We start from the raw sequence: 25,792 nt of genomic DNA on the forward strand, positions 1-25,792 counted from the left end.
CATTAATAAAAAAGGAAGTAGAGAACGCCATCTATGGTTTGTAATAACTAACTTTTTAATTTTGTAACTGTTAAAGAGAAAGATCACCAGAATAAAACAACAACGGTAAAAAAAGGCGGCAAATGTGTGCGTCATATGGTTATTGATTGGATGCTTATCAAGAAGTGTGGTTGAAATGAAAAATAAGGCTAAACAACTCAAAAACGTATTGTTAAATATGTGCACCGGACGTCTGTGGTAAGCAAGTAATTTAAACAAATAAACTCTGTGAAAAAGATGTTAATCATTTCCATTTTATAGAAGAAGAATTCATGCAAAACTGTTGCAAATAGAAATGAGCCCACATGATCACTGCAACAAATGGATACCAACAGGAAGTAACCAAGCCGTTGGAAGCTGTTCTCAATACTAACGCCATCTACAGTCCGCTGTGGTCCTATATGGTATGAAATACCGTTTCAAATTAGATTTTTCAAATTTCTCATTTCGTTTCGATTTCATGCACCCCTTTTAGTTCAACACAACACAAGACTGGCCAGAAAGAGGGAACATATGTTGGCATCTGATGCCTTTATGGCGGTGACCCCCAAAACTTTTTGCATGCTTTATATTGTCGATGACAGTGAAAGATGAAAGATCAACACACATACTAATTCAATATTGCCAACATCTGGAAATAGTTTATTTTCTTTTTGTATATATTTGTCTGGTTTACTTAAAATTCAATTTGCGCTCCCCCATGGATTGTGAGTTGGTACAAGGCATACATAGGGCTTTTCAGTTGATTTTGAATATTGGAGGAGACAACAGCATCTTAGGAAAAACAACGGATAAAAGGAATTGGAAACAAAATGATGGTAATTATTAAAATCATGGATACAAAGGACATTAAAATATTTTTGTTTTCTAGATTTCGTATTTGTTTATGGCAATTTTGGCCGGTAATCTATATAATCAGGTCAACAGTGCTGGCTTACCTAAACCCACACCCCTTACCCGCATTCTAAATGAAGGGCGTCTGGAAAATCAAGGCACCTTGGAGCACAAAATTGAGTTTATGCTTGAATCTATTACACGCATGGAAAGTTCAATACAAAATCTCCAAGAGAAGTCGCATACCTGGTCTATATTTCAACATCACATTGAGTCGTGGAATGATGGTTTGCGTGTCTTGGAAAATAAAATAGATTTTTTGAAACGTTCACACGAAGATCAACAATTGGCCTTGAATAAAATGGATATTACTTTGCACGAAAATACGGATATAAATGAAATAAAGGATGCCCTGAAAAAGGAGCAAACCTTGCAAAAGGAATCGGCCACCAAAGTAAATGCAATACTAAGGCACTTGCAGACAATGCACAAGGAGAAGAATGGAAACATAAATGCTTCGCATGGCAAGAAAAAATCAAATCTAATAGCAGGTGATGCTGCCATGGCAGATACCCAGTCATCGACAGGCCACTGTAATGGTAGCCATAAGCTGGAACAACGTTTAAATAGCATTCAACATCAAATGGCATTGCAAAGGGATTTGAAACAGCTGCATTCCATGGACAAACGTATGAGCAAATCTATTGAACATTTATCCCAGTCTATGACTCATGCCTTGGATAAACAAGACGAGTTATCTTCACGTCTGCAGCGATCAAATGAATGCTGTTATGCTCTGTCCAGTGAACTGACCACATTTACCGAAAGTTCTGATATTTTATTGAAACGTATTGAACGTCTCATTAAAAATGTAAATGATAAATTGAATCGTATCCAGGAAAATAATGCTGAGGAGCATCATCATCATCAACAAGAAGAAGATGGAGAAGAAGATAGAGAAGAAGAGGAAGATAATAACATCAATGAAGGGGATGAATTTGAGAATACAACCAACCACATACATTTGGAAGTGTTTCATGAGGAAGTTGGGGTCAAAGAAGAAGAAACTGAACACCACCGAAGTCATGAGGAGGGGGAGGAAGAGGATGAGGTAGAAGAAGAGCCTGTTGTGGGCAACGTAAATCACGAAAGAAGTGAGCATGAAGACTCTCAAACAGAATTGTATGGCCGAGATATTGGTAAGTTTTCCAATATTAATCAGATTAGGAACTTCTAAATCCCTATTTTTTTTAAACAGAATTTCTACGCCCCGATTTAAATGGTTGCCATGAATTGACTAATGAAAACGGCGTTGATGAGTCATTGCGCATTGATGGAATATATAAATTTGCCAGCCCCGATATCAATGAAATCGAAAGAGATTTTAACGAACGTCTTTGTGTCTTTGTAAATAGTAGTTCGCCAACAGATGTAGCCTGGACCGTAATACAACGCAGGTTACCCTTGGAACATCCGGAGAATTTCAATCGCTCTTGGTCAGAATATCGCAATGGTTTTGGTTCTTTGCAACATGATTTTTGGTTTGGCAACGAATTTATACATCGTTTGGTCTACAATGAAGACTATGAGCTGCGCATCGAATTGGAAGATTTCAATAGCACTAGGGTTTGGGCTGAATATGGTATCTTTCGTTTGGATAGTGAAGAATTCAATTATAATCTATTAATTGGAGAATATAAGAGTGAAAGTACTGTGGCCGATGCTATGCAGTATCATAACGATAATGATTTTAGTACATATGACAGGCGCAACGATAAAACCGTTGATGCTTGTTGTTCGTGTGCCATGGGTTATGGTTCGGGTTGGTGGTTTGATAAGTACGTGAAGAAATGGGGAGAAATGAGGCGATACGAAGAATATTATTAATATTTGTTTGGTTTTTTGTTTCTAGCTGTTCCGAGGCAAATCTAAATGGCATCTATCGTTTTACACCTTGGGGCAATAATTACAATGGCATTATGTGGGAATTGTGGCATGGCGATTATTCACTGAAAAGTACTCGCATGATGATCCGGCCAAAGCAGCAGCACTCCGAAGATCGTGATGTTTTATATTCTTCCTCATCATATTATGATATTCAGGAGCATCATAACGAGGATCCTTAAGAAGTGCATTTAATTACTTCAGTTTTTTTCCAAATTGCATTGGATTTTGCTTTCTTAATGAACTTTTATCTGATTCCAAACTAATTTTTTCTTCCAAATAAATATATTTTTCCGATTTTGTTAGTGAATTCCGTTTTAAGATTTTTAATTTTAATTTATAGGCACGGCAGACGAAAGAGCGAATATTCGTTTCGGTCAAAGAGTGATTCGAGTTCGAAGATTGTTTGTTTAGTTTGCGCAGCAACAGACAGCAGCTGTTTCACTCGACGATCTTGGCTTCATTTTGATCATCTAAGGAAGAATAATTTTGATGTGGGATAGAGGGACGATAAAGAAGTATTGGAATGTCTGAAACATGAAGAGAAACGGATGCTTATTTCGGATTTTATAATCGTTTTGGTTATTCAAAACGTTGACCCTTTGTGTGGGAGGTACCAGAAGGAATGGTCATATATGTACCATCTTTATAACAGATCTTGAGTTGATGGAAATATTAAGATGTATCAAGTCTGAATGGAATCGGATGTTAATTTCCCGGTTTATGATTTTCTTGAATATTCAAAATTTTGATCCTTTGTGGGGGGAGGTACCAGAAGGAGTGGACCGATACATAACATCTTCTCACCAGACCCTGGGTTTATAAAAATATTGTGATGTATGTAATTTGAAGAGAACCAGATGCTTGTTTCGGATTTTATGATCGTTTTTTTATTCAAAACGTTCACCCTTTGTGGGGAGAGGTACCAGAATCAATGGTCCGATCTCTACCATCTTTATAAAAAATATTGTGTTGATGGAAATATTGTGATCTGCCTAATTCTGAATTAAATCGGATGTTAATTTCGTCTTGAATCAGCTTCATGAATATTCAAAATTTTGACCCTTTGTGTGGGAGGTGCCAGAAGTAGTGGACCGATATACAACATCTTCACATCAGATCTTGTGTTAGTAGAAATAATGGGATGTGTGAAATATGAAGAGAATCGGATGCGTATTTCGGATTTTATGATGGTGTTTGTTATTCAAAACTTTGAACATTTGTGGGGGAGGTATCAGAAAGAGAGGACTGATATATTCCATCTTCTCACCAGACCTTGGGTTCATAAAAATATTGTGATGTGTGTAATTTGAAGACAATCGGACACTTACATCACATTTTATACGAGTTATAATTATTCAAATTTTGACCCTTTGTGGGGGAGCTACTGGATGGGGTGGTCCGATATTGTCCATTTTCGCACCTGATCTAGCACTGATGCAAATATTAGGATATGCAAAATTGGAGCAAAATTGCATTATCCTTTCTCTTTCTGTGCAGTAAATTGTTTTCTTTAAAAATGTTGACATTTTGTGGGGGAGGTACCAGAAGGTGTGGACCGATATTGCCCATCTCCAAACTCGATCTAAGTTTGACAATAATATTACGATATACCAAGTTTGGATCAAATCGGATACTCCCTTCACGAGTTATCGTACGCATCAGTCAGCCTGTCAGACAGACGGACAGACAACGATAGATTGACTCGAAATTTTCTGAAACGGATTTGGTCCAAAGAGACCTAGGGTCTAAAACCGTTATTGCAATGAATTTTGCATTAATTTACCAAAAACAAAAAAAAAAACAAATCCTTTGTTGTAGTATTTTTAATTTGTTTATATATTTTTATTTGTTTATGTTTATTTCTAAGTGTTGTTTGTTTTTTTTTTTCTTTTTCTCTCATTATATTATATATATACGATGAATGCAATTATAAATTGCATTTTTTTCATTAGCTTAATTCGTAATATAGAGTTATAAACCAAAAAAAAAGTGATAATAATAATAATAGTAAACATTACGAACAAATTATGAATAATAATTAATAAAATTTAATTTTTTAGTTTTCAGTTTCATGTTTTTTCTTTTTTTTTTAGTTTGACGTTACAAATAAACTTGTGGCTTTCAACTATAAGTATAAGTGAATAGTAATATATATAAGTAAATATGTAAGTTGTAAAAAATTAGGGGTGGTTTGGGGGAGGGGAGGGTCGCTTGGTAAATAAAACAAAACAGCAAGTAGTAAATCTATAATTAACAAAATTTCTAAATCTAAACAGAATAATAAGTATGAAATTTTTAAAATTGAAAAGTAATTTTTCTTGATTTTGTTTTTTTTTTCAAGTCTAGGATGGTTTGTTTGTTTCTTTGTGTGCTGAGTTGTGAGGAAAACAATTAAACGCATTGGGGGGGCGGGAGCTATGTTGATAAGTTAAAATATTTTTTCTTTCTTTTCGTTTAAAATAATAATTTTCTTTTCATTAATTTTTATTACTTTTGTTTTGTTTTTTTTAAGGAAACTAAGAAGCATTATAAAGTTGTTGCATTTGAAAATAAATACATATATGTTGTTGTTTTTTTTTTGCCAGAAATATTTGACACGCATCTAGGCTGAAATGCGTTAAGCTTAATTATTTTACATTTTAATTGTTTGTTTGTTATTTTCTAAATGGTTTCGTTTGCTTTAAGTTTGTTTTTCCTTTTTTTTGTTTTCTTTTCTTTTTTATTTTGTCTGTCTCAAATATGTAAACTTGTCTTAAATTATTCAATAATAAAAACAAAAACCCGAGGAGTTTAGGCTATTTTTATATAAATATTCCTTTTTTTGCTGATTACACTATATTTGTTTTAAATTATATATATACAGAATCTTATGGGGTGTATTTAAATTTATAAAGTCGCATCATATTATTGTATGAGTTAATATAAATATTATTTATTTTATTTTGTTTTTTTATATATACAAGTTGTGTCTATTTGTTTTTAAGCTCTCCATAAAATGAAAAGACAATTTTTTGTCTGCAAAGAATGAGGTGAAGCAACTAAAAAAAACGCAACTTCAATAAGTCAATAATGGGTAAAATAATCCAGCCAGAAGTAAAGGTAAAATAAATTATTTTTGTTTTAAATTTTATTCGAAATGGAACTCGAAAGAAAAATACTAATTCTATAAGTACTTTTTTAATTAAATTGAAATCAAATGAATGAATTTGGCATTACATAGAGTTAAAACAAAATAATCGAGAGAGCGAGAGAGATTTTCTATGTTCATCTTCTCCCTTCTCTAACCAAATAAATTCGAACTTTCTTGCATACCATATTCCTCCAAGCAATTTAGGCACAGTGAAAAATCTGATTTTTTTGAGGTTATGTTTTTGAAAAAAAACTCCATTTTCCTATAGATGAACAAACTAAAGAAAAACTCCGAGATTGAGTGTATTTTTGTAAAGCTGTAGATTTTGCAATTTTGTGGAGGGCGAGGAAAAAAGACTCCAAAAAAATTTTAATTAAGGAAAATTATAAAATTTTTATTTTTTGAGGTTATGTTTTAAGTTGACCACAGTGGTTGGAAAAGCCAAAGAAAGGCTCCGAAATTTTCAAATTAACAAAAGTTGTGAAATCTTTATTAGTTGAGGTTATGTTTCACAAATTTTGACCCCAGAGGGCGAGGATAAAAAAGACATACGCGAAAAATGTAAATTAAAGAAAATTGTATTTTTTTTTTGAGGTTATGTTTGCCAAAATTTGACAAGTCATAGAAAATCTCCGCAATTTTTCACTTTGACGAAAGTTGTGAAATTTGTATTTTTTGAGGTTATGATGACCACCTTCTCCATTCTCCAAACATATCATCATATTCTAAGGAATTTAGGGACAGTGGTAAATCTCAATTTTTTCAGGTTATGTTATTTAAAGAAGCTCCAGTTTTCTATAGATGGATAAACTAAAGAAAAAACTCCGAGATTGAGTGTATTTTTGTAAAATTGTAGATTTTGCAATTTTTAGGTTTTTGGTTTTAAATTACAACTCCACAGAGGGAGAGTATAAGAAAGACTCCGAAAAATTGTAAATACGGAAAATCGTAAAAATTGTATTTTTTTAGGTTATGTTTGCCAAATGTTGACCACAGTGGAAAAAGCCAGAAAAACTCTCCTACAATTTTAAATAAGGGATTTTGGGAAATCTTTTTTTACATAGAGAGATTTTTTGAAGTTATATTTTCCAAAATATGTCCAATAAGCGAAAAAATATTTAGGAATGTGGAAAATTTTGAATTTTGAGGTTATGGTTCTGAGCTGTATTTGATATAATTCCTCGAATATCGTTGTTACGGAGTGCATATTATGGCTGTGGAGGACAAAAATAACAAACCGGATACTTGTTTCTAGACTCAATTTGGTCGTAAGTGCCAAATACCATCTCATTCGGGATAATATTACACGTTTGGTGCACAATAAAAGGCAAATCGGACGAAGTTATATATGGGAGCTATATCAAAATGTGACCTGATCTCGATCAAATTTAGCAAAGGTATTTCTGATCTGTATTTGATATAATTCCTCGAATATCGTTGTTACGGGGGGCATATTATGGCTGTGGAGGATCAAAATAACAAACCGGATGAACAATATATGTGGGAGCTATAGCTATATCAGAACCGATTTTCACCAAATTTGACATACTTGTTTCTAGACTCAATTTGATTGCAAGTGCCAAATACCATCTAATTCGGGATAATATTACACATTTGGTGCACAATAAAAGGCAAATCGGACGAAGATATGTATCTAAATTTTGACCGGTTTTCTCCAATTTAAATATAATTCTTCTTCGAGTCAAACAAATGTGCTTGTACAAATTTTCATCTGAATCGGACAATAAATGCATGGAGAGACAGACGGACGGATGGACCTGCGTAAATCGACTCAAAATTTGATACCATCCAGGTCATCAAAAGGAACTATGGCTATATCTCGCTTCCTTCTCCATGTTACAAACAAATACATAAAAGCATAATACCCTTACACCACCTATGTGGTGTAGGGTATAAAAATCGAAATTCACAATAGTGTCTGGTATGGGGATCAATTCTTGTTCTGTGAAAATCTGGAATAAAAACTTTTCCAATAATAGAGAAAATATTTTAAATTCCATATTTTCATGGAACAAGAATTCTAGTCTAGGGGCTGAAAGATTTTTTTCTTCATAACCTGGTGATACATTCGATTTTTCTTTCCCATATAAATGTTTACATTTCCCATGTTCATGGGACAAGAATTGAGGCCCTGGTCTCTCCAAAAACTTTCAAATTAAAAAAAAAAAATTGTGAATGTTGTATTGTTTGAGGTTATGTTTTGAAAAAATTGACAAAAGAGGAAGAAGTTAAAGAAAGGTTCCGATTTTTTTTTTAAATTAACGAATGTGGTGAAATTGCTATTTTCTGAGACTATGTTTCCCAAAAAGGGAAGGGGCTAATTAGAAACTGCGAAATATTTTAATTGAACGATATTGTGAAATTTTTATTTTTTGAGGTTATGTTTCCAATATGTGGACCACAGAGGGAAAAGCCAAAAAAGACCTCAAAAAACTACAACTAATTTTTACTTTTTTGGCGTTATGTAATGTAAGTCAAAAAGTTTTTCAATCTTAGTTTTTGAGGTTATGTTTCATAAAAGTTGACCACAGATGGTGAGGATGAAGAAAGACTTTGAAAAAATTTAAGTTAAAGGTTAATGAGGTGCTTTGTAAATATATGCAATTCTAGAATCCTGTCCTCTTTCTTTATTTTCAAACTTCTGGCTGGATTATTTTGACGAATTTTCATATTGTAGAATGGTTTGTTGTGAGGTTGTGGTGTGGTAGGGGGTAGAATTTTATTATTAAAAAATATTTATTTTTAATAATTAATTTAAAAAAAATAATAATAAAGTTGTAAACTTTCATTGATTTCATGTTTAGCAACGCATACACACATAAATATACATACATACATACATACATATCATGATATATTGTATGAGGCTATGAAATTATGTATATAAAAAACTCTGTTGTAATATTGATATTCTGAATTTAATTAATGATAATAATTAATTTTTTTCATTTTTGAAATCGAAAAACAAAAATGTTTGCAATGAAAGTAAAGTATAAGAAGATTATGTTATGTAAAAAAGAAAAACACAACAAGTTTTTGTTATATGTACGTACGCATATGCAGCATATAGAATTACATAATATTTAGAAGGAAAAAAATTATAATAATAAGTTACCTCTTTTTTTTTTCTCTCTCTCTTCCTTCTATATCATCTTAAAAAGAACGAAGAAAGAAAAGAAAATTCAAACGCAAAAGCCGCCGAAAGCGTTAGGGGGGTATACATTTTTTTACACCGCTTTCTTACGCGATCGATCTTCGGTTTCACCTCGCCACTCTGGATCATTTGGATCATCATCTTGAAATGGTTCCGTTTCTGTGGAATCACCATCACTGTCGCCGCCATGTTTACGCCGACTATTTGCAAAGACATAATCACCATCTTCGCCATCGCCATACATCATCATATCGTCGTTGTGAATGCCACCCGGATCATCACAGTCATCGGCCGTCAAATGATCATCATTTGTGGCCAAATGATGTTTGGGATAATCATCGTAGTCTTCATCATCCATATTATTGTTATCAGTGCAGTTGTTTTCGAGTGTCATCATGGCATTGACATCTTCGATGGAAGAAGTATTTTTTAAAGAACCCTTGGGTCGTCTTTCTCCCCCACACATTGTGGAGGAGCGTGAGGAACGTTTTGATGATGAGTTGCCCGCTGCAGTTGTAGGGCCACTACAGTAACGTGTTCGCATGCCAACACCAAGACCACCACCGCCGCCGCCGCCGGGAAAATAACAATCATCGAAACGTTTACTATCCTCATTGTGTTCGCTGGGCATAGCACTTTGTAGTTCCTCAAATTGTTCATCGGTAAGGGGAAATCTCATGGGTTCATAGGGTGGAATAAGCTATAAAATAGAAAAACCCAAAATAAAATAAGGTAAGCAATGATGTAGCTGAAATAGTCTCTATAAGGGAAATAATCTAACAGTGTCTTCCATGTGTAGAAGAAGTCCGTTCATATGTCTTCTACCGTGAACAGAAGAGTTCTAAAGGTTTAGCATTATACTGTGCAACAGCAAAAATAATTTCAGATTATGAAAGTAGAGCTAAAAATAGAAGACACGTGTATCGGCATTTTAGAAGTCTACAAAAAAACAAGTAAAATAGTATCAGTCGGTTTTGCCGACAGATTTATACCTCCAGCATGATTATTCAAATTGTCTACCCTTTAGGGGGGAGGTTCCGAAGCAGTTGACCAAATCGTATCTGACCTAAGACTGATAAAAATATTACAAGGTGCCGTACGTACTTCCTATACTTCATATGAGATATGTGCAAATTTTTGGACAATTTGGAAATATGCGTGAGGTAGCAGATAAAGCGGACCGAATTGTTCCATTTTCGTACTTCATCTAATACAGATCAAAAATATTCGTATGGGCAAAATTTGAAGGAAATCGAAAATTTATATCCAATTTTATGCGAAATTGTGACCCTTTGTGAGAAGCTGATATTCATCAACTTCACAACAGATCTTGCAAATATATTTGGTTGTATGACATTTTGTTTTTCAAAAATCTTGAACCCTATGTGGGAGGGGTACCAGATGGAATGATCCGATCTCTACCATCTTTATAACAAATCTTTTATTGATAGAAGTCTTGAGATGTACCTAGTCTGAATGGAATCGGATGTTAATTTCGTGTTTTACGAGCTTCATGAGCTTTGTGGGGGAGGTACAGAAGTAGTGGACCGATATATTCCATTTTCACACCAGACCTTGGATTAATAAAAATATTGAGATGTGTGTAATTTGAAGAAAATCGAATGCTTATTTCGGATTTTATAATCGTTTAGGTTATTCAAAACTTTCACCCTTTTGTGGGGGAGGTACCAGAAGGAATGTTCCGATCTCCACCATATTTATAACAAATCTTGTGTTGATGGAAATATTGAGATGTGCCAAGTTCAAATGGAATCGAATGTTAATTTCCCGTTTTATGAGCTTCATGAATATTCGAAATTTTGACCCCCTTTTGTGGGGGAGGTACCAGAAGGAGTGGTTCGATATATTCCATCTTCACAGCAGATCTTGTGTTAGTAGAAATAATGGAATGCGTGAAATATGAAGGGAAAATAAATGATGCTTATTTTGGATTTTATAATCGTTTTGGTTATTCAAAACGTTGACCCTTTTGTGAGGGAGTTATCAGAAGTAGTTGGCCGATATGTACCATCTTCACACCAGACCTTGGGTTAATAAAAATATTAAGATGTGTGCAATTTGAAGAAAATCTGACACTTACATAACCCTTTTTTAAGAGTTATAATTATTCAAAATTTTGACCCTTTGTGGAGAAGGTACTTGATGGAGTGGACCGGTATTGTCCATTTTCGCACCTGACTCAGCGCTGATGCAAATTTTAGGATTCGCAAAGTTGGAGCAAAATCGGACTATCCTTTCTCTTTCTGTGCAGTAAAATATTTTCTTTGAAGATGTTGACATTTTGTGTGGGAGGTACCAGAAGGAGTCGACCGATATTGCCCATCTCCGAACTCTTTCTAAGTTTGTCAATAATATTACGATGTACCAAGTTTAAATCAAATCGAGAGTTATCGTGCGCATGAGCCAGCCAGACAGACAGAAGGAGGGACGGAAATACCTCGATCGACTCGAAATGTCATGAAAAGGATTTGGTCCAAAGAGACCTAGGGTCTAAAAACCGTTATTTCGATGATGCACGTTTTGGCGGTATAAAAAAAACTTTATGGAGGGGGCAAGTTCCCTCCTCTTCCACATTTTGTGTCCAATTTTCCGATTAATATTCCTTGGAATCTATACATATTACAAAAACAATGTTCTACTGATTACTGCAGGTAGAATCTGCCATTGTGAGAAAGAAATTAAGACAGTCGAACATTCACTCTGCCATTCTCCAACTCTAATCAGTGCGAGAAACAGGCTCGTGGAAGACGAATAGTACACAATCTGTCTTCATTCTCTAACACAGAGTTATTCTACAACTAGTCAGAAGCTTCAAGTGGCTAACCACACGATGAACTTTTAGTCGTGGACGGCTATATCATCATCATATTATATCTCCCATATTTTCTCATTTTCTCCCTTCACTTTTTACAATTTAGGATGAACATTGTGGCCTGATCAGCAGGTCTCCAAGTGACCTAACCTAAACCTGTTATGTTCCTTGAAATTATCCCAATGCATAGCGATCTTAAATGTCACAAATTAAATACACCCTACCTCTTTGGAATCAGGTGTGGAACTGCGCCGCTCAAAATCACGCTTCGCCGATGTGGTACGCCTTCGTTCCTGGCGTTTACTACTGTGACTTGACATAAATCCAACACCCAAAAATGAGGCTAAAAATAAATTTTAAAAATATGTATTTAATTTAATTGAAATTCAAAAAAAAATTACTACGACTCACTTGAATTATCTCCCGCTTCTGAAATCGTATCCAATATATTCAAAGGCGTCGAGGGAGTTGAGGGAGATGGTATGCTCTAAAAAATACAAAATAATATTATTTCACAAAATCATTCGATAAGACTCCGTGAACCTACATCTTGATCGCCACCACCAACAATGGGTGTATGCGGAGCTGGTGAACTGGGATCTGGTGTATTTGCCCCACTCGATTCAGCCCGACTATCAATACGTCGATTGGCTCTTGATCGTGTACTCCAGGGGAATTTTAAGAATGTTTGGAATTTACGTCTTTCTTCAGTCAAGGCTCGTTCATGCCGCAAAATCATTGCTTCATCGGAAATATCTTCACAATATTCATCGTCTGGCCCAATTGCATCGACCACTATCCTCCTATCGTTGGTATCTACATTGTGTACTAGAGAGGCAGAGGCAGAGGACGTGCACGAGGAGGTTGATGGTGGTTGTATATGTTCATTTTTTATCACATTTGGTTCCATTTTCGGTTTCTTTTCAACTGGTTCCTCCACCATAGCAGGTTCACAGCTTCCATTGTTTAGAATAGTTTCTCCATTTTCCAAACACTTTGAGCCCTTATCGACACCAACAACAACAACATCCTTACTAGTAGTTGGACACATTGAAGTTTGTCGATGTGATGTTGCCTTATCGCTAATTTTGTGATCACTCCTGCTGCTGTCGCACAATGATGATGACGGGGGGGCCAGCATTTTTATTTCATCTCCGTTCGTAGGTTTAATTTCATTTTTAGTGAACGTATTGGGGGTGGTGTTATTGTTGTTGTTGTTGGAATTTCGATTATCGCCATCATCACTCAACACATCACCATTTGTTGTTACATTCCGATTCCCATTATTATCCGATGTTTCTACATTTGCGGTTTCATCGCTTGTTGTGGTTGTTGTATTTACAATACGCCATCTATAATCGAATAGCATAGCAGCAGTATATTAGCATGTAGTTTATACCGAATTTGAAATTTACTTACTTTGGCGTTGGAATTTCCTTATAGGGTAGTATCTCTACTCTGGTAGCTGCGGCAACACTATATGGAATCACAATATTATCAATATCGTACGATACCCGATTCTTACGATCAAATGATCTGTTCGCAAAAAAAAAAAAAATTCAATAAATTATTGCCATAAGTTTTGTAGACATTCAACTCCTGAATCTTACCTTTCATTTTTACTATGATAATTGCTGCTGGTGCTGCCACCACCATGCGTTGGAGAAGAGGTTCGACTACGGGCAGTTATTGCATCGACTCCACCCGCCGCACCCGACCAATCATAATTATGATGTGTAAAACCTGATTCGCCATTATATAGATGGTTGTTATGCTGATTGTAATGATGAGATGTTGCAGCTGTTGAGGCTGATGATAGTTTACGATGTTTGTTACTTTTGCTGCTGCTGCTGTTGCTGTTGTTGTTGGAGATCGATGATGAATGTGTTGGGTTGAGATTGTATGGATCGTAACTTGTCGGGTGATGACAATCGCTCGTTTGATGAATTGAATTCATCGCTGTGGCTGTTGTCACAGTTGCTGCCGCCGAACTGGTTGTTGACAATCGTAGAGGCGATGGTTGCTGATTGCTGGGATTCTTCAATATCACATCGCTCAGTATCTGGCAGGTTTGTTTTTTCCCACTTTTGGTCACCGATTCTATTGATTGGGCAGCAGACCAAAACAAAAAATGAAAAGGAATTGAAATAGGCAAAAGATACCATCATTTGTTTGAGACACAATCATTGTCCACCATCATCATCATCCAGCCAAGCAAAAGAAGCCAACATTGAGATGGGAAAAAGAGAGGATAAATGAAAAGAAAAGAAAAAAAGATGCAAAAAATTGTTTTTGTTTTATGTTAATATCAATTATCGAATTTTTCATGTTTACAATAATTTACTGTTGGCCACAAGTGGCGTTGTGGACGTTGTAGCCAATGTTGTTGGTTGGTCGTTGTTGACTGAACAACTCGACGCCGACGCCATTTGTGTGGCCCCAGCAGCAGCACCATCAGTTGACGTTGGCATTGTACCTCTTGCTTGTTGTTGTTGTTGTTGTTGTTGCGTGCCTTTATCGTCCCGATCTTTCTTCTTGACATAACGACGCTTGATTGGCGGTGCCCCACCATCGTTGAACTTTTTCCCAGCCACAGCCTCACGTTCAGCCTTCCACACACTCTTTGCTATGTGTTTTGCCTGACAGCGCATTACACGTTGTTGCCATTCCGGCTGCTTGGCAATGGCTTCAAAATGTAAGGCATTATTGACATCTGAAAAAGGAAAAGAAAAAAAACAGAGGATAATAGATTGAGTGGCTCTTCAATTTGACGAATTTGATTATATATTACTTTCTCGGAAACTAAGCACAGGATGATAACCAGCATCTAATAATGCTATCCGTTCAGACATCATCATGGTGTCGGGTAAATCTCTTGGCGCTGTTGGATCTGCTCGTCCCGTGCATAATGCACATGGATGTATTGGCCATTGGCAACCGCATTTGATTGTGCTAAAAACAAAAGATGGGAGGGGAGTTTAATGTAAGATTTTCATAACATGTGGCTTGTTCCCCTCGTATGCATTTCTCATTTATCTACAAAGAGTTAAACATACCTCGGTCTTGCTGCCTTTTTCGATATCGTATGCATGTTTGTGGTTTGTATCAGTTTTCGTTTGCGAAATTGGGCCGGATTGAAGCCACGTGTTCGACAAGAGGAACCTTCAAGGGCATCATCATCCAAGTCCTTGTCGTTACGATCAACCTTTAGACCATTGTCACGGGGACACGATATCACCGGCCCCTTGGCCTTGAGAATTTCCTGATATAGTTCACTGTGTTGGCGTATCTTGATTTCTAAATCGGCAATTTGAGATAGCAGCCACGACCAGCGTGAAGCAATGGCAGCACGATCACGTGAATAACGCCAGGCGGCACGTTTTGTTCTGGAACAAAAAAAGCAATTTAGGTTTAGAATTAGAATTAAAAAAATATGTAATTTCTTACATAGGCAGAGTTTGTTGTTGCTGATTATTGAAAACAACCATTTCATCGGCCGATTCACCACCCGAACTTGATTCTGTGGCATCCGAATCGATGGCTCTTTGTACTTCATACATTTCGGTTTGCAAAAGGCCCGTCACCTGGGTTAACTCGGTGGTTACATTCTCCTCCAATGTAGCCACAATTATATCCTCGGCATTACGGCCTTCAGCTGAGCTGTCCAGGGTGGTGGTATCATTTTTCAAACTGCTGCCGGTAGTTCCAGCAGCAGCTGCAGCAGCGTTTTGTTGAGCCTCCAGTAAAGCTTTTTTCGATTTTTTGGTTGGTGCTATGTGAAAGTTGTTGGGATTGATGTTATTGTTGTTGTTGTTGTTGCTGGCGTTGACAGGCGTCAGACAATGCTGTTGGGCATTGGCCACTGTTTCAATTTTCCGTAAAAGCGTTGAGATTTGTTTAGCAGGTACCAATTCTTCTTGTTCGCTTTTCCAATCTGAGGCAGGTGGTCGTGAGGCAATGACTTTTTGAAAATACTTGGTAATGTCTTGACTATTTGGATCACTGCCAATCGGATTCTCCACCACGTGATTGGCGTTCACACCTTTACTGCTCTGTCGGGCAGTCAATTCAAAAAGCCCCGCAATTTCTTCGCTAGTATGTTTACACATGTAACGAGCTTGCAGTTTCCTAAGACGTCGCATCAGGATATCTACTTTGCGTTGCATTTGCCTCTGACGTTCCTCAATGTCTTTTTGGGCCTCCTCTAGTTCTGTGGGCTTAACGGGTTGTATTGAGGGATTTTCTGTGGCCACACTGACGTGACTATGGCTAACATGGCTGTTGCTAATGCTGCTGCTGCTGCTGCTGCTAACTCCAGCCACTGCAACCTGACTATTGCCACCCGTCGTGCCGCCTATGTCACTTTCGTTCATTTTCATATAGGCTTCATTGAAGAGGACATTTAAATCGCAGACGTTTAAATCGGATGAGCCACCTCCCTCAAATCCTTTCAATACTTTGAACACCTCTTCGATATCTTGATCCTCCAATTCTGTGCCGGCTTCGGCTTCTTTTATAAAGGATTGTGGTATGTTGCCACTGCCAACTGTGTTGATTGAGGATGCCGTGCTTTGGGGAGTTAAACAATTTTGCTGGGGCAGCACCTGCTGCAGTTGCTGTTGTTGCTGCATTTGATGGTGGTGGTGAGCCTGCACTTGTTGTGCCACCGGGGTGGGTGGAGTATGCTGCAATTGTTGTTGTATATCCTGCATGTCCTTGGCTAGCGTCTGTTGATGTGTGGGAGTACGAGGAGGTGTAGTGGTGGCAGCAGCAGTATGCGTTGACTCCATAACAAGTTGAGCGGATTTAAAGACATCATCCTTGTCATCCTCAACATCATCATTATTTGGTGGTGGCGAATCAATTGCCGTGCCATCCAATTGGCTAAGGCGCTCTAGAAAATAAAAATAAACAGATCACTTTTACATTGCCTTGCTTGACAAAATATATGAATGGCTAACACCTACCTTCCAAATTATCTTCCACCTCTGAGGCTGTCATTGTTGAATCTGTATTTACGGGGGGCAATTCTTGAACGGATATAATTTCTGGTTTAGAATTTCCATCTTTCTTGCTTTCCTCATCGGATTCCAGGGGGGAATCAGGAGGATATGAATCCAAAACATCGCTGGATAAGTGACATTCATTGGTGTTTTTATTCGTTTCTTCTGTGACGACGACATCATTCGAATTTTTAACATCTTCTGGTGTTACATGATTGGTTTCTTTTATTTGGGAGCCCTCCTCCTCCTCCTCCTCATTTCCTTGCTGTACAGTTTGATATTTGTTGCCCTCCTCATCATTGGTATTGGTGGTGGTACTTGCATCTTCTTCACCACTACACTGCGTATCCATGTGCGCAGTGTCTAAGCTGTTGCTGGGAGGAGATGATGTCGAGATTGACTTTATAACAACAATGTCACGGTCTCGCTGCAGCGGAGATGAAGATCCTTCTGCCACTGCTTTAACCAAATTCACGTCCTTCAATTGTTTGCGCAAACAAATATCAGCTGTTATGGCCTCGTTTGTTAGATCGGCCAAAAGTTGGGCCGTTGACGTGGTATCTGCTTCCTTTGTTGCTGCTACTGCTGCTGCCTTTTGCACAGCGTCCGGATTCTGATGTTCCTCCTCCGCCGCGGCAATTAATTCAGTCGTTGCAGTATTTGTATTTTGATTGATTATCTGATTTTTGGTTTCCAACACGGCCGTGCTTAAGCCCATTTGCTCATTATTTACTGTATCGCCAGAGGTTGTGAGAATTGGGGGTTTGCTCTGTGTTATTATTGGCTGCTGGTGCTGCTGCTTGTCCTTACACTTGGGTGAAGAGGAGAGCAATCTTTGCTGCAAATCCCGGGAACGTGTCAAACGTATCGTTGATGTAGTTGGCACCTGGACAACTGGTATGCTATTGCTATTGTTGTTATTACAATTTCGCTTTTCACGTAATGTGGGCGATTGTTTGAGGGGTGTGATGGTGGTGTTGTTGTTGTTATTATTGTTATTATTTGTTATATAGTTCTCTGTGTCGATTTTCCTGCTAGCTCTTGCAGCTGTAGCTGGTGTTGCGGTTGCAGTTCCAGAACTCGTTAGTTTCTCCTTTGGACTTATTGGCTCTGTTAGAGCTGGCGCCATATTGCTAAAAGCTGCAGCATTTGGCTAGTAGTTCATGGTTGCTGATCGCGATGATCACGGCTTCTGCTTTGGTTTCTTTTTAAATCGATATTACTGTGTGGCAAAGAAATGTTGCCAGAGATCTGTTCCGATATCAATCCTATAGCATGTCTCTGGAATGAAAAAAAAAAGAAACGGTATTATTGAATATATTTACAATGAAAGAACCACATTGAATGGTATTACAAGAGTATATCGGTCGGTTACTCTATTTTGAATGAGGATTGTGGGCTTCAACGTTGTCATTACTACAACGCATTTGGAAAAGATGGACAAATGTCGGAATTGTGTTTCTATTGCGCCACTTCAAACAATTCTATTGCTCCTTTATGCAACTGAAATCATAAAAATGCAAAATGCTTGTGAACTGAATATATCGCAATATTCCATTCGGCAAATATTGAAAAATGAGCTCGGGGTAAAGCCATTGAAATTTCAAAAAATGCTACAACTTACACCGCAACAGAAACAGAAAGAAAATAGACTCAAGAGAGTTGCTTCGCTTGGCCGAAAGTGGTGGACTGCCGATTAGAAACCATTCGTTGTCCAGCAGTTTGTAAACAACAACAAAAAATGATACAAAGAGGTCAGCTAAAATGTGCACCCACGGTTGGCCACCAGAACTGAAGCGCCGGCCTTGGTGTGGGCCGCCATAACAGCCGATAGTCGCTCTCCGCTCGTATTAATCGACCGTGGCATCAGAATAATTGCCGAATATTATCGCGAAAATATTATAGAGGGCCGCAGACCTTGGACATTTTAACAGGACTCAGCACCATCGCATCGGACTATTGTGTCTGGAGTATTTTGGAAAGCAAGGTTGGCACTAAAAATACCAAAGAGTCGATCACCTCAAGCAAGCGCTTCGCCGGGAATGGGCCAAAATACCGCAGAGCAGCATTCGGGCAGCGTGTGACGGTTTCATTGGCCGTTTGAAGGCCATAATTCGTGTCAAAGGTGACCAATTCGAACAAATCTAAACTTATTCTAAAATTTGATGCTATTTCCAACATTTTTGCTTTCATTCAATAAAATTTAAAAAAAAATGTAAAAATTATGGCGTTTGACTTTGTTGCAGTTTTTTTATCTCACTCTGTATGTGGACCTGGATAGACAATTATCTGCCGTTGAACGTGGGACCTATTAGGAACTCCAAATACCAACTCTGGGAAAATTCCGTTGAAAATGTGTCGTAATTCTTCAAATATCGAATATCAGGAGAAACCGTTACTTGGGGTTCATACCACAATTGAAGCCCTACTCCCGAGAATCGTGTATTTGTGAAGCTCTCGAAGTCCTGTTCCCAACGATAAAATATATTTTCCTGAGGAAGTTCTTACTTTCAAAGATATGGGAATTGAACATTGACTTCTTTACGTGAGCGGGATTTTAACAACGGCTATGTTACAATATCTCCCTTTGGAAAATACACTTTCGTGACTGGAACTGAAGTATAGACATTGTACTTCAATGTATGGCCCCTTGAGGTCTTGATACCAACGATATAGTTTATTTTCCTTAAAAAGTCCTTATGTGGGCTTCCATATACCACTGCACAACAAAATCTTTTAAAAATGTACTTCTTTGCGTGGAGCGGAAAAAAATTAACAATCTCCCTTTGAAAAAGACGCCTTTGTAGTTGGTTGTGAAATGTCGACTTCTTTTGGAGAAAAACAGAACAGTATCAATGTAAAGGTCCGAATTGTCTTTTCATTTATAACTGATTCCTTCGCGAAATGACTTTCACACTAAATCAATATTCCATTTCATTTGCTAAATTTCGGGGAACCATCCAAATGGAAGTCCTTAACTATGACCTGATGAACAGTTCCATGTCCATTGAAATAAAGTTCTGACTTTTAGAGCGAAGAACCCTAGCACTGGCCAATGTAAAATTTCATGAGGATCGAAACATGACTGCGGCCTGTAGATGATTAAAATGTAACATGGACAGACAGATGGACGGACACAAATTGCTAGATCGGACGCAGCTCGTCATGAATTTGATGATTGAATGATCGGTGTAGAACATGGTCTAGGATATATTTCGAGAGTTTTTTTTGATCCATCTCCACAGATTGAAATATATAAAATATACAGCTATATTATTACCGGTTCTTTTTGCATTGAATGTATTACTATGCCAAATTATATAATTAAAAAATCAATGCTTTATTTCTAACATACATCAATTTTCCGATCAGCTTTTTATGCCACCAAAAAACATTTTGTTTTATTAATCATCATCGATTTAGGCTTAACTCTAGTTTAGTAAAAACTCTTCAATTTTTTCGAAAATTTTTTCAGTGGTAGGTATTTTAACCATGATCCCGGGAAACTATTTTTTTCTTGGGGGACGGACCTGGGACCCCAGATTTTTGACCCGAAAGTCCGGGTTCAAGACCCCGACTAGACCCGGATCCACTTAACCGATATAGACAATATGGGTATCGATTGAAAGCTTATGGAAATACCTATCCAACAAGTGGTCACATGAAGGGGTAAATTTGAATGGTTCGGAAGTTATAGTCAAATTATCGATTTTTTGGACCCGGATTTTTTATAAAACCCCCAAAAAGTCAAAAAAAGGTCCATTATGGGGGACAACAAAATTGATGCCAAATTATAGCTGACACTTCTACCTTTCCAAAAAGGTTCAATTTGTGCTAATACCTTTACTGAGTCCAGAGATATGGGTCTTTCCATCCGCATAACAATAAAAAAAGGTATATTTTGCGTAAGAATGAAATTCAAAAATCTTTGGTTCGCGTTAGCCGGTGTAGGACATACCCAAAGGAGAAAATCTCAAGCCCCGGCCGAAGGCCGGCTACTTACAAAAGGTATCCAATTTAGAAAACTTTGGTTCGCGTTAGCCGGTGTGGGACATACCCAGAGGAGTAAATCACAAGCCCCGGCCGAAGGCCGCCTATTTACAAAAAGTGTCAAATTTAGAAAACTTTGGTTCGCGTTAGCCCGTGTGGGACATACCCAGAGGAGAAAATCTCAAGCCCCGGCCGAAGGCCGGCTATATACAAAAAGTGTCAAACTTAGAAAACTTTGGTTCGCGTTAGCCGGTTTAGGACATACCCAGAGGAGAAAATCTCAAGCCCCGGCCGAAGGCCGGCTACTTACAAAAGGTATCCAATTTAGAAAACTTTGGTTCGCGTTAGCCGGTGTGGGACATACCCAGAGGAGAAAATCTCAAGCCCCGGCCGAAGGCCGGCTACTTACAAAAGGTATCCAATTTAGAAAACTTTGGTTCGCGTTAGCCAGTGTGGGACATACCCAGAGGAGAAAATCTCAAGCCCCGGCCAAAAGTCGGCTATTTACAAAAAGTGTCAAATTTAGAAAACTTTGGTTCGCGTTAGCCCGTGTGGGACATACCCAGAGGAGAAAATCTCAAGCCCCGGCCGAAGGCCGGCTACTTACAAAAAGTGCCAAATTTAGAAAACTTTTGTTATTCCGACGACTGCTACGCGAAACAAACACTTTTTTTTATTAAAAACATCATTTTAATGAACTGGTTAGAATCGGGTTATGCGGATGGAAAGACCCATATCTCTGGAACCGAAAAAGGTATTAGCACAAATTGTAGCATTTTGGAAAGGTAAGAATATCAGCTATAATTTGGAAACAATTTTGTTGACCCCCATAATGGGCCCTTTTTTGACTTTTTGGGGGTTTCATAAAAAATTCGGGTCCAAAAAATCGATAATTTGACTATAACTTCCGAACCATTCAAATTTACCCCTTCATGTGACCACTTGTTGGATAGGTATTTCCATAAGCTTTCAATCGATACCCATATTGTCTATATCGGTTAAGTGGATCCGGGTCCAGGCGGGGTCTTGATCCCGGACTTTCGGGTCAAAAATCTGGGGTCCCGGGTCCGTCCCCCAAGAAAAAAATAGTTTCACGGGATCAGCGTAAAAATACCTACCTCTGGAAAAAATTTCGAAAAAATCTAAGAGTTTTTACTAAACTAGAGTTGTTCCTCGATTTATTAATTTACCGGTTAATATTGCCAATAAACTTTACATTAAACTCAAGCCATTGCACGACACCATTGCACTTTGACATCACTTTTTGTTTTCCCACATTTCAATTTGGAAAGGCTTGCTGTCGTCCTCTCCGATGATCTTTGAATAACAACATAATTATTTGCAATAAGACTGCAAATGGATACACACATCCTTCAAATTGGACAAAAACATTTGTAAACTCTTCAAATTCTTGTGAAATTGAGGCGCACCGACAAACGACCGACACAAACAACACTATATAACAATAACAACAATGGGCGCAAAAGAACATAATAAACTACTATCCACAAACAACCATGTTTTTGTGGCATGATGGGAACGAAAATAAAAATGGTTGCAAAAACATTTCTGGCATTTCTTTAAAAATAAAGATCCAGGTTAACAATATTACACAAATAGCTGGCCAAATACTCACCTTTGTCTCCAGTTTCTTGCTTTCGTTTTTTAATTCACATCAAGAACTGAGAACAAAAAAAACACGAGTTTGCCAATTGTCTGTGTGAATTAATGCATGGCCAACATAGACGACACAGCGTTGATCAATTCACGTAGTAATCAGCCAGCCCCAACCAACAAAGATTAACAAGTAGAAGCGAACAAAAAAAAAACACTCGCTATGTATATAGGTTTATATACGTTTTCTTTATTTTAAGTAGACATATATTGGAGCTCGTTTCTTTCTCTGCTTCTTCCGCCTCCCTTTTTTTGTTACGCGCACAAATTTTCCTTTTTTTCAGTTTCAAATAAGGCTGGAATTTTATTTCAACACTGACCCAATGGATGAGCTCTAACAAAAATAAGCCACTTTAATTTTAAATTATTATACTCTTTATTTTGTTAAAACATATAATTATGTTTTGTTCTCTTATTTATATAATTTCATATAACATATTCTTTTTTCTTCAATATTAGAATTCAATTGAAAAAAACTGAAGAAATACTCGCGCGCGCCCTTCTCCACACAAACGCAACAACAATACGACGAAACGTTTTATTTGTTGTTGTATTGGTATTAAAGCAACAACAACAACAAGAACAGCAGCAGCATATCAAAGACAACGTTTACTACTCTTTTTCACAATTCTGAAATATTTACTGCTTCCTCTTGTTCTTAAGTAATTATTAACATGTCCCAGATTCAATCAAGAAAATGTTACAATTTGTATCTTGTTTAGTTTTGTTTTCGAGCACTGTTTAGTCAATTGCTTCAAACCAAATTAAACCACTAAAAAATTCCATTCTGGGATACACGTAATTTTTTTATTCGAAATCGTTTTCGGCTATTGCTGTTTTTTTTGTCTTTGATTGGTAAAGAATACGACGGCGACTACGACGAACGAGTATGCACGACGACAACGACCGTACCAAAAATATGGGGAACGAAAAACGTTTTCAACGTGAATCTTTTCTTTTTTCTTGCCGTAGCTAAACACTTTAAATTCACTTGGGTTTTCGTTTGCGATTGTTGTAATAAAATGCATGCACTATTTTACCGCTTTTATTCTGTAATTCCAAAACAATCACAATGAGCAACCGCAGTAAAAAATTTTATTTCTTTTATTTTTACGGGGAATATAATAAATCTGCGTCGAAGAAAAAACGACTGTACTAACTGGCTGCAGCGTACTAGTTTCGTATCATCGATACGAACGAATAAACACAACCAATTGGGAAAAAACCAACGAGTCATACTCCAGGGTTGTATATTTCGTATAATTGCGTGCAATAATGGCGTGTGGAATGATTGACTACTAATCGTTCAACTGTACACAATCACACTGTTTACACACATGACTATTTTGATTTAGCAAAAAAAAAAAAGTTTGCTGTAGTTGTAAAAATGTGAATTATAAACCTAAAGGAAAAATATGTCAAATAAAATATTTAATTTTTGGAAAATATTTTTCATTTCAAAATTTAATAGATCAATAACCCCTGGATTCTTGTTCTGTGAAAATGTGAAATGAAAACTTTCATAGAGAAAAGAAATGTCAAATGAAAAATATCTTAAAGGAAATACTTTTCATTTAATATTTTCATAGAACAAGAATCCAGCCCCAGTACCAGAACCTGCAATGCATTGTACATCCAAACTGTGTAATATTTAAGTTCTATTACAAAACGGGTTAATATTCCAAGCATGGTAGAATAATGCAGGTATTCGCATTGACGCAGCTGCTAAGACAATGAACTGTCAAACCAATTTTGAAATTGAACATTTTGAATGAAAAATTGTTTATATTTGTTAAAATTATTAAAAAAAAGTGCATATCATAAAAACATCCAATTGGTGTCGTATGAAAAAAAAATCTACTTATTTTTGAAAAAAAAAAAGATTTTAAAATTTTCGACATATCAATGTTCTCAAGCGTCCCGCCGTGTACGTTAAGCTGGGAATACATAAAGCGCTTATCTGGCTGGCTTAAGTCATCGGCTGGCTTCTTCGTAAATGAACAAAGGAGGTTTAGGTTGACTTACTTCGATTTTGGCCCTAGGCTCCTTTGTCCATTTCCGAAGAAGCTATCCGATGACTTAAGGCAGCCAGATAAGCGTATTTAGCGCATTTATTAAGCTGGGAATACATAATGCGCATATTTGGCTGGCTTAAGTCATCGGCTGGCTTCTTCGGAAATGAACAAAGGAGCCTAGGGCCAAAATCGAACTAGGTCAACCTAAAACTTCTTTGTTCATTTACGAAGAAGCCAGCCGATGACTTAAGCCAGCCAAATATGCGCTTTATGTATTTCCAGCTTGGGTAAAAAAGTTTTTTGTCAGAGAAGTTATATTTACAATAAATTCTGGGGAGAACATCCCAGACAAAAAACAAGGGAACTGATGAAGATTGGTGGCTCTTTCCGAAACCTAGGTATTACCTGCCTTACCCCCTGGTAAACATTACCATCGTTCTCCACCATTAAACAGACGTTGATTTTATAAAAACAACAATAAAGGGATTAAGACTGACCATTTTGCTACAACGATTCCTAGGAATTCTTGAATTTTAGGCCTGACCTGAAGACATTAGGCTGGAAATACATAAAGCGCATATTTGGCTGGCTTAAGTCATCGGCTGGCTTCTTCGTAGATGAACAATGGAGTTTTAGGTTGACCTAGTTCGATTTTGGCCCTAGGCTCCTTTGTTCATTTCCGAAGAAGCCAGCCGATGACTTAAGCCAGCCAAATAAACGCTTTATGTATTTCCAGCCTTAGGCATTATAAGCTCTACATTTTTCCATAATAGCACGTTTAGATACCGAATTATATCCTGATATAACCAAATTATCAGTATTTATTGCTTAATCCGCATTTATTTAACCAAATTGATCAAACAAACCCGTATATTTATTATAAATCCGGTGCGGAATCTACATACTAATCATTTTAGAAGTCTGCAAGTAGATGCATTAACGCTTGGGAACATTGATATGTCAAAAATTTTAAAATGTTTTTTAAAAAATAAGTAAATTTTTTATACGTTTTCTCATCGACACCAATAGGAGGTTGTTTGATATGCATTTTCAACAATTTTTACAGATTTGAATAATTTCTATGCCTTGCCACAGCTGTTGAACTAGTTCCCAAGCTCTCATTTAATGAATATGTTCAGCTGATTGCATTTT

At 37.1% G+C, this 25,792-nt stretch overlaps 2 protein-coding genes across 4 annotated transcripts; one reads left to right on the forward strand and one right to left on the reverse strand.

The window, feature by feature from the left end:
- Positions 1-13: 13 nt before the first annotated feature.
- LOC101894968 (fibroleukin) lies at positions 14-3,127 on the forward strand. Its single transcript, XM_005178625.4, has 6 exons — positions 14-237; positions 301-443; positions 515-857; positions 911-2,072; positions 2,132-2,711; positions 2,786-3,127. The coding sequence occupies exons 3-6, from the start codon at positions 852-854 to the stop codon at positions 2,997-2,999; spliced, it is 1,962 nt and encodes a 653-aa protein (XP_005178682.1). The 5' UTR covers positions 14-237; positions 301-443; positions 515-851; the 3' UTR covers positions 3,000-3,127.
- Positions 3,128-5,658: 2,531 nt separating this feature from the next.
- On the reverse strand, positions 5,659-23,800 carry LOC101894417 (uncharacterized). Of its 3 annotated transcripts, none has more exons than XM_005178622.4 (13): positions 23,666-23,798; positions 22,588-22,959; positions 16,926-18,242; positions 15,406-16,852; positions 15,015-15,344; positions 14,750-14,910; positions 14,303-14,671; positions 13,569-14,058; positions 13,378-13,494; positions 12,506-13,310; positions 12,370-12,445; positions 12,183-12,301; positions 5,659-9,825 (listed from the first exon to the last, which is right to left on the reverse strand). In XM_005178622.4, exons 3-13 carry the CDS (start codon positions 18,088-18,090, stop codon positions 9,199-9,201), a joined length of 5,706 nt encoding a protein of 1,901 aa, XP_005178679.1. In that variant the 5' UTR covers positions 18,091-18,242; positions 22,588-22,959; positions 23,666-23,798; the 3' UTR covers positions 5,659-9,198. The 3 variants fall into 3 exon arrangements, with proteins under 3 accessions (XP_005178679.1, XP_011290555.1, XP_005178680.1); XM_011292253.3 differs by having other exon boundaries at positions 22,588-22,976; XM_005178623.4 differs by having other exon boundaries at positions 14,435-14,671; positions 22,588-23,800.
- Positions 23,801-25,792: the final 1,992 nt, after the last annotated feature.

The sequence above is a fragment of the Musca domestica genome, unplaced genomic scaffold (assembly GCF_030504385.1).
Source record: "Musca domestica strain aabys unplaced genomic scaffold, Musca_domestica.polishedcontigs.V.1.1 24, whole genome shotgun sequence".
NCBI lineage: Eukaryota > Metazoa > Arthropoda > Insecta > Diptera > Muscidae > Musca > Musca domestica.